The sequence below is a fragment of the Muntiacus reevesi genome, chromosome 16 (assembly GCF_963930625.1).
Source record: "Muntiacus reevesi chromosome 16, mMunRee1.1, whole genome shotgun sequence".
NCBI classification, from domain to species: domain Eukaryota; kingdom Metazoa; phylum Chordata; class Mammalia; order Artiodactyla; family Cervidae; genus Muntiacus; species Muntiacus reevesi.
The window spans coordinates 7,196,290-7,223,101 of NC_089264.1; the positions used below are offsets into that span (position 1 = coordinate 7,196,290).

Here is a 26,812-nt window from a genome sequence, read left to right on the forward strand (position 1 = left end):
CGTGACGGTGTGATCTCTCACCTAGAGCCAGACCTCCTGGACTATGAAGTCAAGTGGGTGTTACAAAGCATTAATATGAACAAAGCTAGCAGAGGTGATGGAATTCCAGCTGAGCTATTTCACATTCTAAAAGATGATATGCCAGCAAATTTGGAAAACTCAGGAGTGGCCACAGGACTGGAAAAGGTCAGTTTTCATTCCAATCTCAAAGGGTAATGCCAAAGAATCTCAAACTACCGCACAATTACACTCACTTCACATACTAGCAAGGTAATGCTCAAAATCCTTCAAGCTAGGCTTCAGCAGTACACGAATTGAGAACTTCCAGATTTCATAATGTACAAGCTGTATTTATTTACAAAAGGCAGAGGAACCAGAGATCACATTGCCAACATCCTCTGGATCACAGAAAAAGCAAGGGAATTTCTGAAAAACATCTACTTCTGCTTCACTGACTACACTAAAGCTTTTGACTGTGTGGATCACAAGAAACTGGAAAATTCTTCAAGAGATGGGACTACCAGACCACCTTACCTGCCTCCTGAGAAACCTGTATGCAGGTCAAGAAGCAACATTTAGAACAGGACATGGCACAACAGACTGGTTCCAAATTGCAAAAAGAGTATGTCATGGCTGTATATTGTCACCCTGCTTATTTAACTTATATACAGAGTATATCATGGGAAATGAGGAGCTGGTTGAATCACAAGCTGAAATCAAGATTGCCAGGAAAAATATCAATAACCTCAGATATGCAGATGACACCACTCCAATGGCAGAAAGCAAAGAGGAACTAAAGAGTCTCTTGAAGAAGGTGAAAGAGGAGAGTGAAAAAGCTGACTTAAAACTCAACATTCAAAAAACTATGATAATGGCATCTGGTCCCATCACTTTATGGCAAATAGATGGGGGAAAAAATGGAAACAGTGATAGGCTTTATTTTCCAGGCTGTAAACTATTACAAACCTAGACAATGTATTAAAAGGCAGAGATATCACTTTGCTGACAAAGGTCCATATAGTCAAAGTTACGGTTTTTCCAGTAGGCATGTAGGGCTATGAGAGTTGCCCTATTAAAGCCTGAGCGCTGAAGAATTGATGCTTCTGAAATGTGGTGATGAAAAAGACTCTTGCGATCCCTTGGACAGCAAGGAGATCAAACCAGTCAATCCTAAAGGAAATTAACCCTGAATATTCATTGGAAGGACTGATGCTAAAGCTGAAGCTCTTAATACTCTGGCCACCTGATGCAAAGAGCCAACTCACTGGAAAAGTGATGGTGGGAAAGACTGACTGCAGGAGGAGAAAGGGGCAGCAGAGATTGAGATAGTTGGATGGCATCACCAAGTCGATGGGCATAAATTTGAGCAAATTCCAGGAGACAGTGAAGGACAGGGAAGCCTTGCAAGCTGCAGTCCATGGAGTCAGAGTCAGACATGACTGAGCGACTGAACAACAAGATCTACAGAATTAATTTATCTTGCATAACTGAAACTTTATGCCAACTGCACAACAACTTCTCATTTTCTTCTCTCTCCAGCCTCTGACAACCACTGCTGTATTCTCTTCTTCTATGAGAATCACTATTTTAGGTAGCTCATAAAAGTGTTATGTATTTATATATGTACTACTGATATTTTAAGTACCTCTTTAAGTGTGTGCATTTTTGTCATTCTGTAACTGGCCTATCTCACCATTATTGTAACTTTTTGTACTACATCTAAATTGTGACCATAAAAACATTAAAACCAGTTTCTACATGTTGCTTACAAGCAAAAAAAGACAAAGTATATTGGATTACATTAAAATAAAATTTTTGTGTGGCAAATGGTGCCATCAAAAAAGTGAAAAGACAACCCACAGAATGGGAGAAAATATTTGCAAATCACACATCTGATAAAGGACTTACACTGAGAATATACAAAGAACTCTTACAATAAAATAATAAAAAGTCAAATACAAAAAAAAACTTTCAGACATTTCTCCAAAATAGGTATTTAAATGGAAAAATAAGCATAGGAAAAGATTTTTAATATAGTGAGTCACTAGGGAAATGCAGATCAAAACCACAATGAAATACTACTTCATAATCACTAGTATAGCTATAATTATAAAGACAGATTTAGAAAGTGTCAATGATACGTGAAATATTGTTGGAACCCTCACATATTGTTAGTAGAAATGTATACAGTACAGCTGTTCTGAAAAACAGGTTTGCAGTTCCTCAAAAAGTTAAATGTAGAACTATCACATGACCCAGTGATTCTCTCCCAGGCATACACCCAAGAGAAATGAGAGCATACATCCAAACAAAAACTCTAAATGAACATTCACAGCAGGAGAGTTTTCAAGTCAGAAAGTGGAAACAATCCAAATTAATAGATAAACAAAATGTGGGATGTACCTACAATGGAATATTATTTGGCAATAAAAAGAAACAAAGTACTACACACTGCTAACATCAATGGTCCCTGAAAACATTATGTTAAGTGAGAAAAGCCCAGTCACAAAATCACATATTGTATGAGTCCAATCGTATGAAAAGTCTAGAAGAGGCAAACTGATAAGGAGTCAATGAATGGTCACTTAAGGCTGGTGGGGGTGGGGCAGCTGTGTGTGAAGGAATGGGAACTGACTGCTAATGATTAACTTCTGAGTTTCTTTAGGGGAGATAAAAATGTTCTAAGGATGCGTGATATTGTTGGTAGGAATGTAAACTGGTGCAGCAACTGTGGAAAACAGTATGGAACTACCATAGTGTTTTCTCAAAAAACTAAAAACAGAAGTAACTATATGAATACAGAAATTCCACTCCAGGGTATATATCTGTTGCTGCTAAGTCACTTCAGTCGTGTCCGACCCTGTGCGACCCCATAGACGGCAGTCCACCAGGCTCCCCCATCCCTGGGATTCTCCAGGCAAGGACACTAGAGTGGGTTGCCATTTCCTTCTCCAGCTCATGAAAGTGAAAAGTGGAAGTGAAGTTGCTCAGTCGTGTCCAACTCTTAGCGACCCTATGGACTGCAGCCCACCAGGCTCCTCCGTCCATGGGATTTTCCAGGCAAGAGTGCTGGAGTGGGGTGCCACTGCCTTCTCCAGGTATATATCTGAAGAAAACAAAAACACTAATTCAAAAACACACATGCGCCCAATGTTCATAGCAGCACTGTTTACAATAGCCAAGATATGGAAGTGACCTAAGTGCCCATCAACACATGAAAGGATAAAGAAGATGTAGTACTTATACACATACAATGGAGTACTACTCAGCCATAAAAAAGTGATTTTTTTTTCACCATTTGCAACAACATGGAGGATATTATGCTTAGTGAAATAAGTCAGAAAGACAAATATCATATATTATCACTTATGTGAAATCTAAAAAATAAACAGCAACCTAGTGAATATAACAAAAAGATGCAGAAAACAAATTAGTGGTTATCAGTGGGGATAGAAGAGGGACAGCAAAATGGGGGAGGGGATTAAGAAATACAAATTTCTTTACATATAATAAATAAGTTACAAGCATAATGTTCAGCAGAGAGAATATAGCCAGTATTTTATATAAACTATAAATGAAGTGTAAACTTTAAAAATTGTGAACCACTATTTGTACACCTAAAACTTATATAATATTTTAAGTCAAATATACCTCAATTTTAAAAAAAGGTCTAAAATTAGATGGTGGCGATGGTTGCACAAACCTGTACTTTAAAAAATTAAATTATATTCTTTAAATGGGTGAAATGTATAGTACATGAATTATCTTATTAATCAAGCTGCTTTTATTTTTTTTGGACTAGATTCATTATATATATTTTTTTCATTTATTTTTATTAGTTGGAGGCTAATTACTCCACAACATTGCAGTGGTTTCTGCCATACATTGACATGAATCAGCCATGGATTTACATGTGTTCCCCATCCCGATCCCTCCTCCTGCCTCCCTCCCCATCCCATCCCTCTGGGTCTTCCCAGTGCACCAGCCCCGAGCACTCGTCTCATGCATCCAACCTGGGCTGGCGGTCTGTTTCACCCTTGATACTATACTTGCTTCAATGCTGTTCTCTCAGAACATCCCACCCTCACCTTCTCCCACAGAGTCCCAAAGTCTGTTCTGTACATCTGTGTCTCCTTTTCTGTTGTGCATATTGGGTTATCATTATCATCTTTTTAAATTCCATATATATGCATTAGTATACTGTACTGGTCTTTATTTTTCTGGCTTACTTCACTCTGTATAATGGGCTCCAGTTTCATCCATCTCATCAGAACTGATTCAAATGAATTCTTTTTAATGGCTGAGTAATATTCCATGGTGTATATGTACCACAGCTTCCTTATTCATTCGTCTGCTGATGGACATCTAGGTTGCTTCCATGTCCTGGCAATTATAAACAGTGCTGCGATGAACATTGGGGTGCACGTGTCTCTTTCAGATCTAGTTTCCTTGGTGTGTATGCCCAGGAGTGGTATTGCTGGGTCATATGGCACCTCGAATAGCCAAAGCAATCTTGAGAAAGAAGAATGGACTGGAGGAATCAACCTGCCTGACTTCAGGCTCTACTACAAAGCCACAGTCATCAAGACAGTATGGTACTGGCACAAAGACAGAAATATAGATCAATGGAACAGAATAGAAAGCCCAGAGATAAATCCACACACCTATAGACACCTTATCTTCGACAAAGGAGGCAAGGATATACAATGGAAAAAAAACAACCTCTTTAACAAGTGGTGCTGGGAAAACTGGTCAACCACTTGTAAAAGAATAAAACTAGAATACCTTCTAACACCATACACAAAAATAAACTCAAAATGGATTAAAGATCTAAATGTAAGACCAGAAACTATAAAACTCCTAGAGAAGAACACAGGCAAAACACTCTCTGACATAAATAACTGCAGGATCCTCTATGACCCACCTCCCGAATACTGGAAATAAAAGCAAAAATAAACAAATGGGACCTAATTAAAATTAAAAGCTTTTGCACAACAAAGGAAACTGTAAGCAAAGTGAAAATACAGCCCCCAGATTGGGAGAAAATAATAGCAAACGAAGCAACAACAAAGGATTAATCTCAAAAATATACAAGCAACTCCTGAAGCTCAACTCCAGAAAAATAAATGACCCAATCAAAAAATGGGCCAAAGATCTAAACAGACATTTCTCCAAAGAAGACATACAAATGGCTAACAAACACATGAAAAGATGCTCAACATCACTCATTATCAGAGAAATGCAAATCAAAACCACAATGAGGTACCATTACATGCCAGTCAGGATGGCTGCTATGCAAAAGTCTACAAGCAATAAATGCTTGAGAGGGTGTGGAGAAAAGGAACCCTCTTACACTGTTGGTGGGAATGCAAACTAGTACAGCCACTATGGAGAACAGTGTGGAGATTCCTTAAAAAACTGGAAATAGAACTGCCATATGATCAAGCTGCTTTTAAAAATGCAGGGATACTGCCTCTGACGAGCATACTGATAGACCGAACAAGCTGAGGAAAGAATCTAAGCTTGAGGATATCTCAACAGAAACCTCAAAAACTGAAAAGTAAAGAGAACAAAAATTGAGGGGGTGAAAAAAGACTATCCAAGGAACATAAGATTAACTACAAAAGGTGTAATGGAAATACCAGAAGAAAAAACCATAGGAAGAGAAGAAATATCTGAATCAGTAATAACTGGGGGGACTTCCCTGGTGGTCCAGCCATTAAGAATCCACCTGCAATGCAGGGGATGACAGTTCAATCCCCGACTGGGGAACTAAGACCCCACCTGCGGCAGGGCAACTAAGTCCATGTGCCACAACTACTGAGCCCCAACAGTGAGCTCACATGCCACAACCAAGATCTGAAGAAGTAAAAATAAACAAATAAAATAATGACTAAACATTTCACAAATTAATGTCAGGCATCAAACCCCAGATATAGGAAGCTCAGAGAATACCAAACAGGAAATATATGAAAAAAAAGAAAAACTCAACTATACCAACACATATCATTTTCAAGTTATAGAAAATAAAATTCCTGAAAGAAACCAGGAAAAAAAAAAACACTACTGTGGAACAAAGTTAAGAATTATATCCAACTTCTCAGAAAAAAGCAAGCAAAAAGACAGTGAAGTAAAATATTTAAAGTACTGAAAGAAAGAAAGCACCAATCCAGAATTCTGTACTTTACAAAATTAATCTTTCAAAAGTAAAGGAGAAATAAAGACTTTCTCAGAGAAACAAAAACTGAGGGTATCTGTTGCTAGCCGGCCTATCTTGCAAGAAATGTTAAAAAAAAAATTCTTAGAGGAAAGGAAAATGACATAGGTCAAATAATCAGATTTACCTAAAGAAAGGAAGAGCATCAAAGAAGGAATAAATAAAGGCAAAATAAAAATGAGGGATAATCACAGAAACAAAATGAAGGAAAGGAAGGAAGAAGGAAAAAAGCAACACTGCTTGATGGAAAAAGAGAGTGTACAAAAAGTACTATGAATGGAAAGGGGAAGCCAAGCCAGGAAAAAGTAATTTTGTTAGAAATAAACCACAAAATGGATAAATTACATGCATGTCATCGACAGCCAGCAATCGCATATTCCCAACAAATCAGACATACCTACATCCCTGATGAAATTCTGGGGTCTATGTCCAGTGTCTACAAAATGTTGGCAGTAATCATTATGGGGATTTAAACTCTGTGTTCCCTAAAGAAAAAGTCAAAATTAAATTAATAGATCTATTAACTCGGAGTTTTTTTTTTTATTATTATGAGGCCAAGCAAAATATAAGCTAACTGATTGATTTAAAAAATAAAAAACATCAGTACTAAAATGATAGTTTACAATTCAGTTATCTACAAACATTAATAGCCAAGCATCAGAAAAACATTTCATGAATAATTTTAAATGATATTTTATGATAATAATGATCCCTCAATAACTGAAAAAAAATCTTGAACATAAATAAGTATTTAAAATCTTTTCAGGCACAGAGCTGAAACATGAAAAGTTAAAGCTTTGAAAATTATTTACCTTAAGAAAAGTACTAGAATCTTTATAAATCTCTTCTTCATATGGCAAATTTTCTTCCTCCTGTTGCATTTCTAATTCATCCTTAAAAAAGGAAGATTAAGTATATTTTATGTTTAAGAGGAATCTTATGTATTATATTGTAAGTAGTAAGACTCATAAATATTTTATTTCCCTAAGACATAAATTTTTCAAATTACCATTAAACTCATACATTGAAGTCTTTGCTTTCTCATCATTACCTGTAACTAGCTATGTTTATAATAAAAATTTCCTTTTCACTCTCAATAACTGTCTATAACTACTAATTTTGTTGACTAAGTTATCTAGATTTACCTTAGATATAATACTTGAAATTATTAGATGCTTAAATAATGAAAGATAGGCCCACCAATGGGGCAATTTTACTTCTACTAGAGCAAACCGAAAGAAATCGCTATTTTATAGGTCAAAAATGTTAAAATATTAGGAATTGTATATGCTTTAATCTAACATAGTCACAAATATTTAAGTTATACATCAGGATATATCAAATGCAACCAACACGCAATATTGGTGATTCACTAAGTTGTGTCCAACTCTTTGCGACCGCACGGACTGCAGCCTGCCAGGCCCCTTGGTCCACGGGATTTCCTAGGCAAGAATACTGGAGTGGGTTGCCACTTCCCCCTCCAGGGGATCTTTCAAACCCAGGGATTGAACCCACATCTCTTATGTCTCCTGCACTGGCAGGCACATTCTTTACACTAAGCCACCAGGGAAGCCCAACACACAACATAGTTTTTATGAAATTAGGTAATTATACTTAGAGATTTACTGGAACTATTTATTCTCTTCTGTTAAATATAGCTGCATGACAATTAATTTGTAAAGGTGGAGATAGGTTTTTTGCCCTTTACTTTTTTTTCACCTAAATAATGCAACTATAAGTTCGTAAGTTGGGTTTTTTACCTTGGGCCTCTGTTAGAAATGCTTCTACACTGCTATCTAGCCCATGAATTCTCAAAATATTTTAACTGCACTACCCTATATTGTTAAGATGGAATAACATAACTCATAAAAGATAGTAGTGTAGCCTCCTGAAAATTGATGCAATTATCCAACATTTCTGGTATATCTACCTCCTTGCTCTTATTTAAGAATGTTGTTGTCTAGAGCTTACTAGGCATGGCGCTTAGTGTTTTATATACATCACCTGATTTAATCCACATACCTCTTCTATTAAAATGAGTAAACTGATATAAATGGTGACATATATGCTACTGACATTATTCAGTGTTTTGTCAAAATTCAACTTTTGTCAAATTTGTTTTCCTAGATAAGACTCTACAGATTGTAAGGACTTATTTTTTTTCTTGACCAAAACACTGTCCCATTCTCTACTTGCCTTATATTCTTCCATCTTGTCTTCATCTGTCTCTCCTTCATCCTGATACTTACGTTTTGCGTTTGGAGCAGCGGTATCGTAGGAAGCCCTGAAAATTAAAACTGAAATATCACTCACAAATATATAAGATGTATACATGTATCCATTAATATTAAAGAACAGTTTTACAGAGACAGAACAAAGCAAAATTTTCCTAACTAAACAGTATCCATTCACTCAGTTTATAAATTTTAAAAGTATCACAACCTGATTAATAACTTTGTACTTTATTTTTGAGAAAGCAACCAAATGAGAAAATAAGTTTTTATAAGGTATGTATGGCAAAGAGAAATTTCTACATTACATATCATTCTAATCTGTCTTGAGTGAAACTGATGTTCTAACTGGTAACTACAATACTGAAAAATTCTAAATGCTTTATGAACTATCAAATGAGTACCACTTTTACGGTAAAGTACTTTTTTTAAAATAAGGATTTTTAAAATAAAATTATATATGGTACATAAGCTAATTCTCAGTCTAATATTCCATTTTCTAACTAGCTCATAAATGAGAACTTACTTATATTCAAAAATAAGCATTTTGTAATTCATAGACAATAAAAATCAATGTTTTCCAAATTGGTATGGTGATGCTTATCATAACAACATACTTGATGCCTAAGATTATTGTTTATTAAAGCAATGATCCTTTTGCAAATATTAAGATATCACTTATAAAAAGCAATTATTCTACTGACCTGCAAGTTTCTCTTGTTTCAGCAATTTCTCTCTGCTCATCTTTGCTATTTAACACAGCACCAATGCTGTCGGCACTTTCAGCTCCCAACTGAAAAGGCAAAAATTAGAACACAATGGGCTGAACATCCTTTCTAGCCATTTATAGCAGCATTTAATACATCGAATATTAAAAAAAAAAAAAAAAAAGAAAAGAAATATCCCTAACTACAGTAGCAAGCAAATGGACTATTTACCTTGCAGGAAAAAGAGAAAGTAACTTGAAACAAAACCACATTATTTAAGAATGATTTCGACAGCTGTAAAGTATTTTATGCTTTAAGTTATATTGAAATCAAAACAATTAACTTGAGCCAATCTTCTTTTAAAGTAAATAATAAAGCATGATTTAGCAGTAGTAATAGTAACAAAAAAAAAAGCAGTTAACAGTGTTCATAGTTTATAGGCATTATGTTAAACACTTTTCATCCATCTATATACCATACCTTATTTCTTTTATATAGTACATATACTTCATGTGCTACACCTTATTTATCCCATACTGTAATAAATACCTATTTGGTTTTATTCAAGCCAAGTCTTTATATAATGATTACAGGCACAATACTAAACTTTCCAAATACCTGAAAAATAGTTATGCAAATCATGGCTGGCAGTTGGGGAAATTTTGCAAAATACAAATGTAAACAAATCCCTAGTTGAGATAAGTCTGGCATCAATTCATGAAAAAGTTAAAAACCAAACCAAAGGTATAGAAAGCAATTTATAGGCCATGAGGAATCACTTAGTATTTTTAAGCACAAGAAGAGCATGAGGAAGTCTGCATTAAATAGTCCTTAAGCTCAAAACAGGTGAGAAAGCATACAAGAGCCCAGCCTTTATTAAACAATTATATTAATTCCCACTGCCTCTTTAGACTATTCCATGACTCCCCTAAGGTTTCTCCAATGATATATCTCTTCCAATATTATTAACTGTTCTGATATTTTAACTCTTCCATAAAATTTTCCTGACCCCTACTCTGTTTCGTCAGAAAACACATCTACTTCCTGTAGGGGAAATGCTTTTTAACCTTCTTCCCATGAAAGCGACTGACTCCACTCCCTTCAGTTCTCAGATAAACACAAGTCACTTTCTCAGAGTGTTCTTCCATGAACACTAGAGACAGAATAGGTAGTCTCCTTCCATTTTTCTCTTATCTCCTCATTTTCTCATTCAGATCAAAATGCAAACTAATTTTGTTGTTTATTCACAATTTATATTATTTTATATATTTGTACACCTCAATAATTTTATGTTTACTTTTGTCTACTTCTCCCCCCGCTAAATTGTTAGCTCACTGAGGAAAAACTCTGCCCTGTTCTATATGTTCAGGATGTTCTATATGTTCTATATGTTCAGGAGCTATTATAAAATCTGACTTATAATAGATGCTCAATAAATATGTGAATAAACCAATTAGATTTCTTGCCAAGGCCTAAATTAGAATATGATGTTTTATACGACAAACGCTTTAAATCAAATTGTGCTTACATACATAATCGTCTTGTGTTCCAACATTGTTTTTTTAATTGTGGAATGACTGGAGTAATTAAATAGACTTTCTATTGTGTGTGGGTGGGTGGGGTATGTGTGTGTGTGTGTGTGTGTGTAAATAGACGTTCCATTGTGGGTGGGTGAGTGTGGGTGTGTGTGTGGGTGTGTGCATTTGTCCAATTCTTTGCCATTCCCCCTTGAAAGTAGCCCACAAGGCTACTCTGCCCATGGAATTCTCCAAGCAAGAATACTGGAGTGGGTTGCCATTTCCACTGTGGTAGCACTAAATATATTATTTGAGTAATTATGACAATTTGGTATCCTTTGGAAGTATATTAATTTTTAAAAACAAAGCTACAAGTTAAAGAGCAGGTGTAAACTACTGGTGGCAGCATCAATGGCCACAATCATAGCGTGTGCCTATACACTGCATCTGATATACCCAGCAGCCAAAGGCAAATCAAGCAAATTACATACACTGAGTTGTGCTCTAGTTTGAAGTTCATGAATCAACAAAAGCTTATTAAAAACTAGCTTTGGGTAAGAAACAGAGTTAGGGCAGAAGATTAACCCAACTGGAACTGTCCGTAGGGGTTAGTGATGTACAGTCGTGGACTCAACACTCAGGACAAGGGACGCACAGAGCGAGGAAAGCCTAAACCAGGGCGTCCCAGACCGAGTTCCATTACAAAGCTCTGACCTGGGCTGTGCCATAAAGGACAGACAGAAATCAGAAAGAAAGGACACTTCTTGAAAATTATAAAGTCTATTATATTACACAAATAACCTTCTGGAGAGCAACCAGTCTGTCTTGTTCATGTAGTAAGTGAAAAAAAGGCTGCTGATAAAGTGGAAATCTACCATTGATGATATTGGCCATCCTCACCCAGGTGGAATGGTTTCTAACCAGTTATACCAACCAGGGAGCCAGGTGTATTGGAAAGAGCACACTACAGAAAGGCCGAAGACTGAAGCTGGCAAACTTAGTTTTGTCACCTTCAGCCTGTACGGTAAATTCTTTGAGCTTTATTTTTTTCATCTATAAGATCCAGATAGCATCTGACTTGTATGATAAAACATAACATACGTAAAAGTTCGCCAAGTCCTTTGACATCTTCAAGGGACTTAATAAATGGCTGCTGCTGCTGTCGCTTCAGTCATGTCCGACTCTGTGCGACTCCACAGACGGCAGCCCACCAGGCTCCCCCATCCCTGGGATTCTCCAGGCAAGAACACTGGAGTGGGTTGCCATTTCTTTCTCCAATGCATGAAAGTGAAAAGTGAAAGGGAATCGCTCAGTTCTGTCCGATTTTTAGAGACCCCTTGGACTGCAGCCCACCAGGCTCCTCCGTCCATGGGATTTTCCAGGCAAGAGTACTGCAGTGGGGTGCCATTGCCTTCTCCGTAATAAATGGCAGCCATTATTAAATGCTGTACACTATGTAAATTCTCTAAAGGTAGGATAACCTATTATTCAGAGCTGAATTACCAACATCTACAAGAGTTCCCGGTACATAGTAAGACATTCAAGAAATATCTGTTTATATACGTATTTTGAGGCAAATATAGGTCTGATTTCAAAACTTAAAGTGTAAAAATCTTACTTGGTTGTAAAAAAGAGCCACTGGACATTTTCAAACATAACATGATAAAAGCAACTGGGATAAAGAAGTCTTGAGAAAGATATCTGTTTGTCAAAAAAATCGTAATGTCAGAGGCACAAAAACAGATCTGATTCCAAATACCCACTTTTTTTTTTTTTGGCTTACACCACGGGGCTTAAGGGATCTTAGTTCCCAGGTCAGGGATTGCACCCAGGCCACAGCCATGAAATCGCAGAGTCCTAACCACTGGACCAACAAAGAAGTCCCTAAACATCGACATTTTAAACTCTATACCATAAATCTTTTCATCATGGCATAAAAGAAGCTATATCTTTGATTTTCATTTACTAAAACCAAGACTTATCACAGAAAAAGTAACTATTTTCGAATAACTATTAAGATTCCTCATTAAAGCTTATGAGCATTTCCCCCATCACTTTTACTGACCCGAGGGATAGAAAGGAAAACACAACCTCTGACTTTAAGCAAAGGTGTGCATCTGCATGCTCTGCATGTGTACTCTACTAATCAGCACCTGTCAACTTACACACAAGCAGCAGTGAAGACAAGCTTTGGAGAGACAAATCTGGGTTCAACTTATTGGCCTAGCAGTTAACGACTCGGGGGCGGGGGAGGGAATCAGTTAACCACTGGCGCTTGTGTTTCATTATGTGAAGATAATGCTACCTCTTTCAGAGATTTGTTGTGACTGATAAATTCAAACATTTAGCTGTGGGTAATGACGAGGATACCGTACACAGCACAGTCGACTGCAACACCCATGATGCAGAACCTAAAATTTACACTCAAGCTACTTCCAATGCGGTCTTTAGATATTATCCCAGAAAAAAAAAAAAAAAAAAAAGAACACTGTAAATCTATTTCACAATGAAGCCACAATCTCATGAATCAGGTGCCGATACGAGAAAAGCAAGACACAAACGACTATTTAAAAAGTGAACAGAAATTTAGGGGCTAACGAGTCCCCTTTCCTCGCGTGAACTGCGAAAGTTTATACACAAAACACCAAAGTTTTGTATCCTCATCACTGAGGATGCCAGACACCTGACGGGCAATCCATACACGATGCTGAAGACCAGGCGTGGCGGTCGGTTTAGCACCACCACAAGGACCAAAATATGAAAGGAGAACGATCCGGGGAACACAGGGTAGGTAGGTCCTGGGATTTTAGTCTCGAGACCAGAAAGGGCTGCCGGGTGGCAGCTGAGGAGACGGAGAAGCCGGGGAAAAGGGACGAGGAACGCCGCGCACGCGCATTCGCGACCCCTCCCTGGGCCGCGGACCTGCTGCGCGAGAAGCTGTCGACGTAACTTCTGCCGCTCCCGGATCTCCTGCAAGCGGCTGTCCATGTCCCGACTTGTTTTTCACTACCTCGGAAACTTGGCAATTAGCGGGTGAATCCTTGCCCCAACTTCTCTTCGGAATCTGTGGAACACAAAATTTTCCAGCCGCTTCAGGAGGCCGGTACCCAATACCCTCTCCTCAGTAGGTATTTCCGGCGCGGCCGGAATTTTGCGCCACGGGGCCGGAAGTCCCGCCTCCTCCCGGACGCCGCGATTTGACGCCGTTTAGCAGAGGCCAAATGAGTGTCCTGCGGCGCCGGGGGCGTAACGGAAGGTGTCCGCCCTTCCGAGAGCGCGGGACCTCAGAGTGGCGCGGGCAAGTGGCATGGCCTCTCACTGTGCTCTCCTGGGACTGCAGGCTTCGAAGGTCTGTTAGCACTGTTTCCGAGTTGTGGGCCGTATTGTCGATTCCTTTTTCCAGTAATTCCCCAGTTGCTAGTGCTGACGTTTTAAAAATTGCTGGATACCAGGTTTTTTGCTAAAACTACAACTCGAGTCCGATTGCCGGGTTTAAACCTGGGACTTACTAGCTGAATGGCCTTGGCTAGTTAATCACCGTCTGTGTGCCTCTAGTTTTCTCATTTGTACAGTGGAAGTGATAAGAGGGCCTACTTCACAGAGTTGAAGATTGAAAGAATAAGCGGAGCTAAAAGCATACCGCCACGGAGCTGTTTATTGAGATTTTTATTATTACTTGCATTTCTCTGTAGGCAGGGAACAACAATGCAGGAGACATGAGAGACACGGGTTCGATCCCTGGGTCAGGAAGATCCCCTGGAGGAGGGCATGGCAACCCAGCCCAGCATTCTTGCCTGGAGAATCCCATGGACAGAGGAGCCTGGCGGGCTGCAGTCCATGGGGTAGCAAAGAGTTGGACACGACTGAAGCGCCTTAGCACTGCACATCCCAGGGAACAGTCACTGTATCGGCTCATGCTCCTCACAACTCACCCTTGAGAAGTTTTCTATTTTACCAGAATGCATCTTTATGGATTCTTTTGTTTAGGGAAGTGAATGTGTAATAAGTGGCTGAGACAGTGAAGAAACTGCTTGCAATGCAGGAGACCCAGGCTCGATCTCTGGGTCAGGAAGGTCCCCTGGTGAAAGGAATGGCAACCCACTCCAGTCTTCTTGCCTGGAGAATCCCATGGACAGAGGAGCCTGGCAGGCTACAGTCCATGGGGTTGCAAAGAGTTGGACAGGACTGAGCGACTAACACTTTCACTTTGACTTGTTTTGTCCTCTATTACAAGTTAATCACTAAAAGGATGCTGTCTATAAGCTTAAGTTATACATAAATGGCCCATCTCTGGGAATCCTGCTTTCCAGGGAATGCACATTAAGCTAAAATCCTTCTCATAGGAAACATCCTGACCAGACCCTCCTGTGAATCACTGCCAGGAGAAAGAAATTAACACACCCCCCTCCAGAGGCTGATAGGAAACAGAAGGCGTTTGACTTTACTCCCTCCACTTTTACTATAAAAAAAGCCTAAATTCTAACTCAGGCAAGATGGTTCTTTGGGGCATGAGTCCACTCTGTTCTTGCTTAACTGACTTTCCAAAGGAAGTCATTATTCCTTGTCCCCACTACTTGCTTGCCTCTTGATTACTGGCCTTTTGTGCAGCAAGCAGTATAAGCTTAGACTTGGTAACAGATGGGTCAAAGGAAAACAAGTCTTGGTTGTATTCTAAAGGTCAGATGCTACGGGGCCCCTTTTTTGTGCTTGTGCATTTGTCTTAGCTGGAAATAACCCTGAGATATAAAAACAAATAGCCTACTGAAATAACCTGCTTGTAGCAGGGGACTCCGTGATGCTTCTCCTCTCTTTATATGAAGGCAGCAAAGACTGAAGTCTTAAGTTATTACCACTATACACCATATTATCATCTTATTCCAAATTCAAAGTACTAGCAGAAGTAGACTAAGAAAGTCATGTGGCTCCATGTTTAATTGGAAATTGTGGCAAGTACTTACTAATAGTAACAAGTCTATATTCTTCAAGAGGGGATTTACGTTTTGAAAATAGTATTAAATCCTCCAGATCAAAAGCAAGTGGTCCAGGCTAGGTCAAAAGGGCTAAACTCAGTAACGGGTGGGTCATAGTAAAACATGTTTTGGTTCATGGTCTAGAGGTCAGATGCTAGGGGTCCCCTTTTTGTGTTTGTTCATTTGTCTTAGCTGGAAATAACCAGTTCTAGACTCTACCAGTTGTCATGTATTTCTCAATAAGTAGCTCTGAAAGGCAATTTCAAGGAGTCCTAAAAATCCTTTGAGTAATGGCAGCACTACTTGAAAAAATATGCTGACTTCCAAGGGCCCTATACTGTAAAAGGCAATACTAACTTATACTTAAAATTAGCTGCATCACTTGCCAGTCACATGAGTACTGATTTGAACTTTTATTGATCAGTGATGTAAATAGACACTTTGTTCACTCAAATATGCATTGATATCTATTGAGCATTTTATGGGACAGACACTATTATGGACCCTCGGGTATATAAAAAAACAAAAACAAAATCAGACAGTTTTCTTTAGGGAGCTTACTATTGAAAGGAGGGAAAAAAATTTTTCCTGGTAAAGTGTAGTGCAGTGAGTGGTATTTGAACCCCATACTCACCCACACTGCTCTGTGATGATGGTTGAGCTGGGAGTTCACAAACTGAATTTCCCAACTTTCCTTGTCTGATGGATTCCTGTAAGATTCTGCCAAGAATTCTGCACAGGCAGATTAGAAGGTGGAACATGGAAAAGCTATTGTCCTTTATTTCTCTGCCTCTCTGCTTCTATGTCTGGGGGAATGTCTGTGACCTTTACAAAGTCGTAGAGCCAGTTGAGGAAGCCCCTCCTTAGTGGTCCAACCTTCCCTTTCCCTACACTCAGGTGGGTGTCCCCAGAAGTGACTTTGCTCTTAGGCTCTGAAAATACCACCTCCCCACTCTATCCTACCAGTTCTAGGGCTGGCAGCCACTTCCTGAAATTAGGAATTTATGATTTAATCTCACCTTCCACCTTTTGCTCTTCTAGCCTTCAACGTTTCTCCATAGCAAATGCTGTCTCTTTAGAATTCCTTGTATGATTTGTTTTCCTGCCTGAAATGTGTACTGATAAAGAAGCAAATGTGTACTACCTTATAGTATTTACAAAGCCATTGGCATGTAGCAGAGAGTTGTTGCAGTTTTCACAAACAAAGGGATGTAACTCGAGTCTATCTCCCAATGAATTTTAAAACACCAGACCACACCAGCACACCTGTAGAGTACTGTACATGTGCATCAGTAATATTTCTTCATCACGACAAAATAAGGGCCACTAGGGAATGTGTGTGGCAGGGGCGGGGGAAGAAGAAATTTGAAAATTCCCCAAATATAATTCATATTCTTTGAAAAAGCAGTTTTACTTGTAGGCACTTATTTGAAGGAAGTAATGAGAGATGAGGCTTTCCCAGGTGTCTCAGTGGTAAAGAATCCACCTGCCAATGCAGGAGATGTGGGTTCAGTTCCTAGATTGGGAAGCTCCCCTGGATGAGGGAATGGCAACCCACTCTAGTTTTCTTGCCAGAAAAATCCCGTGGACAGAGGAGCCTAGCGGGTTATAGTCCACGGGGTCACAAAAGAGACTGACATGACTTAGCAACCAAACAACAACAAATAAAAGATCTCAGTAACAATGAATGCAGCTCCCCTCTTGGGCTCCATCCCATAGACCTACAAGTCCTGTGTTCACCCAGCTTCAAGCCCAGAGTTAGCAACAGAGACACCAATGGTTTAATGGATGGGGAACTCACATGTGTGAAGCAAAGTCCTGGAGCAACACCTCATGGGGTATGGCAGACGGCAGGCAAGACATGGTGGCCATCTTCACTGGGGCGACGGGAGTGTATTACTAGTTATAAGGGAACTGATGTCCGGTGGGCTCATTAGTTACTAGGGAAACCAGTAAAGGGGCATGCCCCTCCCCACCCCTTTGATGAGAACAATCACTAAATCACTAGCTGGAGCCTGAGGCAAGTTCAGAAGAAGGTCAGCCATCTGATTAGGATGCAGGCAGTAGGGGTGCAGGGCGTGTGCAGAGAGCAAGAGAGCAAACGTCTTCAGTGACCTGACCATGCACCCCCCTAAGTTCCTTGAGGATGACTCTTCCAAACTTACGCATCCAACTGCCTATTGCCTATCTTACTAAAATGTCCCTCACAGTCTCAAAGCGGAGATGGCTATAAGGTGAATCCATCAGTTACCCGCATTCATTTATTTTTTCATTACCTTTTATTGAAGTGTAGTTGCTTTATAGTGTTCTGTCAGTTCCTGCTGTACAGAAGAATGAACACACATACATACCCCGCGCTTTCGGACTTCCTTCCATCCAGGTCACCGCAGTGCGTTAAGTAGAGCTCCCTGGGCCTGTCTTTTTAATTCTACTCCGAAAATGGTTCCTCTTTCAGTGCGTGGGATCAGTAGCCAGCCATTTTCCTAAATAAGAAGCACTCTACCTGTCCTTCGGCCTCCTTATCTTCATTTCTATAAACACAACCTTGGATGATACATATCCTGATTCATATCCTAATTTTCCTATCAGTTTTCAGTCTATCAAATTTTTCCTAGAGATTTGTGGAAAAATAAACATTTATCACTTCCAACTCTACTAAAAATTTTTGCATGCTTCCCCACTGTCTGGGGGCAGTGCTGTCCAAGAAATAATTTTATAATTATAGAAATGTGCTATTTGCACTAAACCACTAGCAATATGTATGCACTGAGGACTTAGTGCCTAGTGTACCCAAGGAATAGAATTTTTATTTGGTTTTAATTAATGTAATTAACCATATTTGGTTTATCAGCTACTATATTACATAACACAGCTCTAGGTTCAAGAGGATTAAAATCTAAACTACCTAGCATTATATGCAAAACAGTCCTCTGTTACCCCTCCCATTTTCATTCTATTCTCCTTTATGTATCCAATCTTCCAGGTATATTAAAATTTTTATCTGTTTTCCTAAAACATACCTTTTTTCTTGTACTTTTTATGAACTTATAACTGGGTGAGAGAAAAATCTCCTAAAATAAAAAGAGATATTCTTAAATGACTTTTAAAAAATACATTTGGTAAGAAACTTTTTAGGAAAGAGCTAAAGAACTAGAAACGAATGCTTTCTCCCAGTGCCTTGGAAAGAACAAACACTCAACAAATGCTTATTGATGAACTGGTTGAGGCTAACTCTAATTTTTCTGAGCTTCGTTGGGAAGGTTGGTTGTAAGTAGCTGTTTTGGGAGGGATGGGAGACAGCCAGTTAGCATCTGACATTTTCTACATCGTCCGTGGAAATTCATTTACAGCCATGGGTGCAGGTTTCTCTGTCCGTGATTGTGCCCAACAGGAAAACAGTTAAGACCTAGTGCAGCTGTAGCACGAGAGAATACTTAGCAAGCCTCACGTGTAAATGAATGGACTACATAAGAAACAGGGATTAAGATGGTTTTTCTTATCATCTGTCAATAGATTTTATTAAGGGCACTGTGATTAAATTATTCTGGAGACTTTCCTGATGGTCCAGTGGCTAAAATTCCACGCTTCCAAAGGAGGAGGCCCAGTTTCTACTTCTGGCCAGGGAAATGGATTGCACATGCCACAATTAAAGAGTTTGAATGCCTGCAGTGAAAGATCCCGCATGCTGAAATGACCATCAAAGATCCCATGTGTCACAACTAAGACCAGGTGGAGCCAAGTAAGTTTTTAAAAATACTTAAAAAAATTTCATTAAAGATTGGTTTCCTGGAATATAAGAAGAATATTTCAGAGATTATATGTCAGTGTTAACTGGAAAAATGTGGAGAATGGAGTATGTTTGATTTACCTGGAGAATTAGCACAAAAAATCCCTAGTCTTTTCAAAATGAGAGAAAAGAAAGAAGCAAGTGAGACAAGGCAAAGTGAAAAGCATAAAATAATGCAAAGACACTTTAAGTAATGTCAACATACTTAACTAAATAGATGAAGAAAACTATTTAAATATTGGTTAGTTAGTTAAATGACTGCATTATTTGCAAAAATCAGTTCTGCTGGAGCGCACAAAATAGAGTGGATGAATCCTATAGGATGTGTTAAGAACAGATAATGAGTAAGGCCTTGGAGTACAGACTGAAGCAGGGCAAAGGCTAACAGAGTTTTACCAAGGGGACACACTGGTCACAGCAGACACCCTCTTCCAAAAACACAAGAGAAGACTCTACACATGGACATCACCAGATGTCTAGGTTGGTCATAACTTTTCTTTCAAGTAGTAAGCAGAGACATCTGAACATCACCAGATGGTCAGTACTGAAATCAGATTGATTATATTCTTTGCAACCAAAGATGGAGAAGCTCTATACAGTCAGCAAAAACAAGACCAGGAGCTGACTGTGGCTCAGATCATGAACTCCTTATTGTCAAGTTCAGACTTAAATTGAAGAAAGTAGGCAAAATAAAAAAGTTGGCTTAAAACTCAACATTCACAAAACTAAGATCATGGTATCTGGTCCATCACTTCATGGCAAATAGATGTGGAAATAATGAAAACAATGAGAGACTTTACTTTTGGGGCTCCAAAATCACTGCAGATGTTGACTGCAGCCATGAAATTAAAAGACGCTTACTCCTTGGAAGAAAAGTTATGACCATCCTAGACAGCATATTAAAAAGCAGAGACATTACTTTGCCAACAAAACTTTGTCTAGTCAAAGCTATGGTTTTTCCAGTAGTCACGTATGGATGTGAGAGTTGGACTGTGAAGAAAGCTGAGCACCAAAGAATTGATGCTTTTGAACTGTGGTGTTGGAGAAGACTCTTGAGAATCCCTTGGACTGCAAGGAGATCCAACCAGTCCATCTTAAAGGAAATCAGTCCTGAATATTCATTGAAAAGGCTGATGCTGAAGCTGAAACTCCAATACTTTGGCCACCTGATGTGAAGAATGGACTCATTGGAAAAGACTCTGATGCTGGGATAGAAAGATTGAAGGCAGGAGAAGAAAGAGATGACAGAGGATGAGATGGTTGGATGGCACTACCATTGTGATGGATGTGAGTTTGAGTAAGCTCCACAAGTTGGTGATGAACAGGGAAGACTGGCGTGCTGCAGTCCATGGAGGTGCAAAGAGTCAGACACGACTGAGCAACTGAACTGAACTGAACTGATATTTTAGAACATTTAAATTATCAAGAAGAGAGAAGAGTAAGAGGCTTTAAAAACACTTATAATTAGGAGGAAGTGGATGTATAGTTCTACCTTTTATGAATTCTTCTATTATTTCTATACAATTTCTTCAACATTCGCTGTAACTTTATTCCTATTTCAAAAACACTAATAATACAGTTGAGATAAAAAATTTAATAAAATGAAATATCCCTATGGAATGAAAGCAATTTCCCCCTAATTTATCTCTTCTATAATTTATTTTAACAGGTCAGTGTATCTCAATTTCCTGGATAAGGAAAGGGCAACTCACTCCAGTATTTGTGCCTGAAAACTCCCATGGACAGAGGAGGCTGGTGGACTACAGTCCATGGGGTCGCCAAGAGTCCATCATGACCGAGCCCCTGAGCACGCACACAGGCATCTCTCTGTAACACAGAAAATGTTCAGTTAGAAATCTGTAAAGTTTGAAATACCTGTAACAGCATGTAGGGCTTTCTCTAAGAAGATTACCATACTTACGTAAGAAATGAAATTGTTTATGAAGCAAATACTTTTGGGAGCTTATTCAGTGGTTTTTAATAACAGGAGGTTTTGTTCTGTAGCTCACTCCAACTAACAGCCTTAATGCTTTACACTATTTTTCAAATGTGCTTGTTTTTACAGCTTAATTCTTTGAGTTTTCTCTCTCTCCAGAATTTGAAATGTTAAAAACAATTAGAAAAAGAAAGTATGTTCTGGAATGAATCAAAATAAAACCTATAGGGACTTCCTTGGTGTTCCAGAGGTTAAAAATCCACAACTCGATGCAGGGGACACAGGGTCTATCCCTGACTGAAGAACTAAATCCCACATGATGCTAGGCTTGCATGCCACAACTAGAGAAAGCCGGCACAGCGAAGACCCAGTGCGGCCAAAAATAATAAATACATAAAACTCATAGTCAAAGAGGAATTGATGATATAATAGTAAGTGCTGCTCACTTTTTACTGATCTGTTTGGGATTTGGGGGATTTTAAAATATTTACGGTATTTTTTAAAACACACACACAAACTGTACAAGATTTGGTCTAATTACAAAGTACTATTATAAAGGAATACACTATTCCAGAAATTTGGATCAGAAAAATACTACAAACTATTTTTATAACTTTGTACCCAAACTTCCCAGGTGGCGCTCGTGGTAAAGAACCTGCCTGCCAATGCAACAGACGTTAAGACACGCAAGTTCAATTAAGACACGCAAGTTCAATTAAGACACGCAAGTTCAATCCCTGGGTCGGGAAGATCCCCTGGAGGACAGCATGGTAACCCACTCCAGTATTCTTGCCTGGAGAATTCCATGGACAGAAGAGCCTGATGGGCTACAGCCCATAGGATCGCACAGAGCCGAATATGACTGAAGCAACTTAGCATGCAAGCACCATGATTATAGATTTCACTGGATACATTCTTTAAAACAGGCGACATATTCATACAGAGTGAAGTAATCAAAAGAGAAAAACAAACATCATTTATTAACACACATGTATGGAATCTAGAAAGATGGTACAGATGAGCCTGTTTGCAGGGCAGGAATAGAGATGCAGACGCAGGGGTAGGTGGACACGGGAGGCGGGGAATGGATTGACATATACTATACACTACTGTGTGTAGAACAGATAGCTAGTGGGAAGCAGCTGTGTATAGCACAGGGAACTCAGCTCGGTGCTCTGTGGTGACCTAGACAGGTGTAATGGGGGAGGTGGGAGTGGGAGGGAGGCTCAAGCTGCAGGGGATACAAGTATACACACAGCTGATTTACTTTGCTGTACATCAGAAACTAACACGACATTGCAAAGCAATTATATGCCAATTCAAAAAACAGTATAACAGATTATTGTAGCCAATGCAAACGCTGTAATTTTTACAGTATTTAAAATTTCTAAATTCCAAAGAATTAAGTTTCAAATGAATATGAAAAGACAATTCTTGTATATGTGCACAAAAATACAGATATTAAGACCAAATTATGGCTAAATCTGTTTTAGATTATAAATCAGTGCATCCAAGAGAAATCACTGGAGTCGCCCTACTTTCTCCTTCCCAGCCTTCTCCTCTGGGCATTTATGTCAGATGACTTAGGAATGTGCAGAATTAGCACTCACTGGCTACTCGCTGGTAATGCAGAATTCCCTCCGATTTGAATGATCTCAACTGGTTTATTTTTTTTTCTCTCTCATCTGTTTATGGGTCATATGTACAATAACTCAAAGCATGTTGATCCTAGTGAAATTTAGCAGAGAAAAACAGCTTTGGCCACAGAAACTTGAAGAGCTTTACTGAAGGGAAAAAAATTGGACATTTTCTCATGGAGAGGAGCTGGATAGGGTTCTAACTTCAATTTCCAACTGTAATTGTTTTGTTATGTCTCTAAAGGCTGGACCTTACTTATAGTAAGACTCATCTTAGGCCAAAATAAACAATTTCCGTATTTGTAGCACAGCATTACTGCTCTGTAAGTTAGCTAATTCAGAAAAACTGGAAATGACATTATAAGTAAGCAACTCTTTCACATCTGTACCCAAGACTGAATTGGTAGTTTCTGAAAACAGGTATTATTTTCATAGCAGGGGTAAAAGCACATGATTCTGTATGTACGTCTACACACATATGTACATATGGCAATAGTATAATTTGGAAAATTTTTGTTAAGATGTATAGGAAGATTAGGGCTTCCCAGGTGGTGAAGAATCTGCCTGCCAATGCAGGAGGTACACTATACGAAGGTTCGATCCCTGGGTCAGGACTATCTTCTGAAGAAGGAAATGGCAACCCACTTCAGTATTCTTGCCCAGAGAATCCCATGAGCAGAGGAACCTGGTGGGCTACAGTCCATGGGGTCATAAAGAGTCGGACACTGAGTCTGCATGCATAGGAAGATTACCTTTGTATTTAGAATACTGATCCAGCAGGGCTTGTAGCATATATTCATAAAGCAAATTAATTCTTGTCTTCTACTACTCTTTCTGTGAAACTGGTTCTTCCCTTGTCTTTGGATGAAAACTTAAGCAGTCTTCATAGTTTTTCTGGTCATTCTTTTTTATTGGAAACAGTTATTTGGTTATTCAAGTTTTCATCTCATTATAACAATCAACGAGATGGGGGCGAGGTGGGGGGGGGGTGCCTCTCCTGGTGGCTCAGTTGGCAAGAATCTGCCTGCAATGAAGACCTGGGTTTGATCCCTGGGTCAGGAAGATCCCCTGAAGAAGGGCATAGCAACCCACTCCAGTATTCTTGCCTGGAGAATCCCATGGACAGAGGAGCCTGGTGGGCTACAGTCCATGGGGTATCAAAGAGTCAGACACGACTGAGTGACTAACACACACATAACAATCAAAATAAGAAGTCACAATTTAATTCTGGCTTTCTGGTAAAGGCTTGTCTCCTTACCCCCATCTTCAGGCCAGTTGCAGGCATGAAGCTAACCACTGCAGAGGCAGAGAAAGGAGGGGGCCATCTGCTGCTTCTCTCCATCCTCCTGGGGGTGCTCCGGCTCCACAGTTAGATCTGCAGACCCCCACCCCAAGGTAGGAGTGTGGGGACCGAGGGGACTTAATGAACAGTTTTCTGGAAAAGTTCTTACTAAATTGGTACTGTCTTCATGATCTAGCATAGAAACTTTCTGGACTTGGCAGATGTTCAAAATTGATTCTTTTTCTATCTTTAAAATATTTCTTTTATGTATTTGGCTGTGCCACTTCTTAGTTGTGGCACGTGGGGTCTTTGCTCTTCGTTGCAGCATGGGGAATCTTTAGTTGCAGCATGCAAACTCTTAGTTGAAGCATGTGAACTCGAGTTGCAGCATGTGGAATCTCATTCCCTTGCTGAGAGAGAGTGAAGTCTTAGCCATTGGACCACAATGGAAGTCTCTTAAAATTGACATTTTCTCATTTTGCATTTTCATGGATTCATTCAAGACCCACTCTACTCTCCCTGTGGGTTCCCATGACAAGAGCTAATGCATCTCTGTTCCTACTTCTCTTTAGCTTTCTTTGTTTCCTTGGCTTCTTTCTACAGAGGACTAGGCAGCCCTCTTGGCTATTCTTCAGGGCATAATCTAAGAAGACCCCATGCTGGCTTTCTAAGTGAGTGGCTTTACAAGATTTGGTTCACGGAAAAACCACTGTTTATCCCAATAGACTCTGGGAGCAGTATTTCACTGCCAGAATTCAGGAAACCCAGAAATCCTATTACAAAGTGGCCACTTGACCCTTTGAGCAACTAACCAACCATTCCAAATGGAAAGTAAACAGTCCCATATCCCCCAGACCTCAGGTTCCCCCATAGTCGCCTTAAGGCCTCCTTTGTTGATTTAGGTTAAGCAGGACTAAGCTCTCCCTCCCTTCCTTGAAAGGAAGGGTGGTATCACAACATAATACAGTGAACTCTGAAAATTCTCTCCTCCAATCATCACTTCTTGATCATTTGAGGACTCAGAAGCAGACAGACTAGTTTAGAGCCTTACAGCCAACTATCTTCTACTACTTTTACATGTCCGACAGGGTGGTTGTGATCCACAACTTTGGAAACTTTGGAAGTCCTAGCCAAAACTGCCACAAGTACTATTGTACACTTAAGGGAAAGATATATCCTACGATGTTGTTCAGTCACTAAGTCATGTCTGACTCTTTGTGGCCCCATGGGCTGAAGCTCACCAGGCCTCCCTGTCCTTCACTATCTCCTGGAGTTAGCTCAAACCCATGTCCACTGAGTCAGTGATGCCATCCAACCACCTTATCCTTACTGGCTCTCTTCTCCTCCTGCCCTCAGTCTTTCCCAGCATCAGAGGTTTTTCCACTTAATGGGCTCTTTACATCCGGTGGCCAAAGTATTGGAGCTTCAGCTCCAGCTTCAGTCCTTCCAACAAATATACAGGGTTGATTTCTTTAGGACTGACTCGTTTGATCTTCTTGCTCTCCAAGGGACTCTGAAGAGTCTTCTCCAACACCGCACCTCTGAAGCATCAATTCTTCAGTGCTCAGTCTTCTTTATGGTCTAACTCTCGCATCTGTACACGACTACTGGAAAAACCATAACTTTGAAGAGACCGACCTTTACCGGCAAAGTGATGTCTCTGCTTCTTAATACACTTTAGCTTTTCTTCCAAGGAGTAAGCATCTTTTAATCCTAAAAATCATAGCAAATCCTCTTCCAACAACACAAGAGAAGACTCTACACATGGACATCACCAGATGGTCAATACTGAAATCAGATTGATTATATTTTTTGCAGCCAAAGATGGAGAAGCTCTATACAGTCAGAAAAAAACAAGACCAGGAGCTGACTGTGGCTCAGATCATGAACTCCTTATTGCCAAATTCAGACTTAAACTGAAGAAAATAGGGAAAACCACTAGACCATTCAGGTATGACCTAAATCAAATCCCTTATGACTATACAGTGGAAGTGAGAAATAGATTTAAGGGACTAGATCTGATAGAGAGCCTGATGAACTATGCACAGAGGTTCGTGACATTGTACAGGAGACAGGGATCAAGACCATCCCCATGGAAAAGAAATGCAAAAAGGCAAAATGGTTGTCTGAGGAGGCCTTACAAATAGCTGTGAAAAGAAGAGAAGCAAAAAGCAAAGGAGAAAAGGAAAGATATTCCCATTTGAATGCAGAGTTCCAAAGAATAGCCAGGAGAGAGAAGAAAGTCTTCCTCAGCGATCAATGCAAAGAAATAGAGGAAAACAACAGAATGGGAAAGACTAGAGATCTCTTCAAGAAAATTAGAGATATCAAGGGAACATTTCAGGCAAAGATGGGTTTGAAAAAGGACAGAAATGGCAGAAGATATTAAGAAGAGGTGGCAAGAATACAGAGAAGAACTGTACAAAAAAGATCTTCATGAGCCAGATAATCACAATAGTGTGATCACTCACCTAGAGCAAGACATCCTGGAATGTGAAGTCAAGTGGGCCTTAGAAAGCATCACTACG

The 26,812-nt window shown here is 39.5% G+C and overlaps 1 protein-coding gene and 1 long non-coding RNA gene across 2 annotated transcripts in view; one reads left to right on the forward strand and one right to left on the reverse strand.

The window, feature by feature from the left end:
- METTL14 (methyltransferase 14, N6-adenosine-methyltransferase non-catalytic subunit) overlaps positions 1–13,794 on the reverse strand; it is a 38,714-nt gene extending 24,920 nt beyond the window's left edge. The window contains exons 1-5 of the mRNA XM_065907442.1: positions 13,595–13,794; positions 9,153–9,241; positions 8,414–8,501; positions 7,030–7,110; positions 6,615–6,702 (exon numbers count right to left, since the gene is read on the reverse strand). Of these exons, the coding sequence (XP_065763514.1) occupies positions 6,615–6,702; positions 7,030–7,110; positions 8,414–8,501; positions 9,153–9,241; positions 13,595–13,660 (412 nt within the window). The 5' untranslated portion in view covers positions 13,661–13,794. The remainder of the gene's footprint in view (positions 1–6,614; positions 6,703–7,029; positions 7,111–8,413; positions 8,502–9,152; positions 9,242–13,594) is intronic.
- Positions 13,795–13,883: 89 nt separating this feature from the next.
- On the forward strand, positions 13,884–21,903 carry LOC136148006 (uncharacterized). Its single transcript, XR_010659421.1, has 3 exons — positions 13,884–14,021; positions 19,156–19,381; positions 21,099–21,903. It is a non-coding gene; the product is annotated as an uncharacterized lncRNA (long non-coding RNA).
- The last annotated feature ends 4,909 nt before the right edge of the window (positions 21,904–26,812 follow it).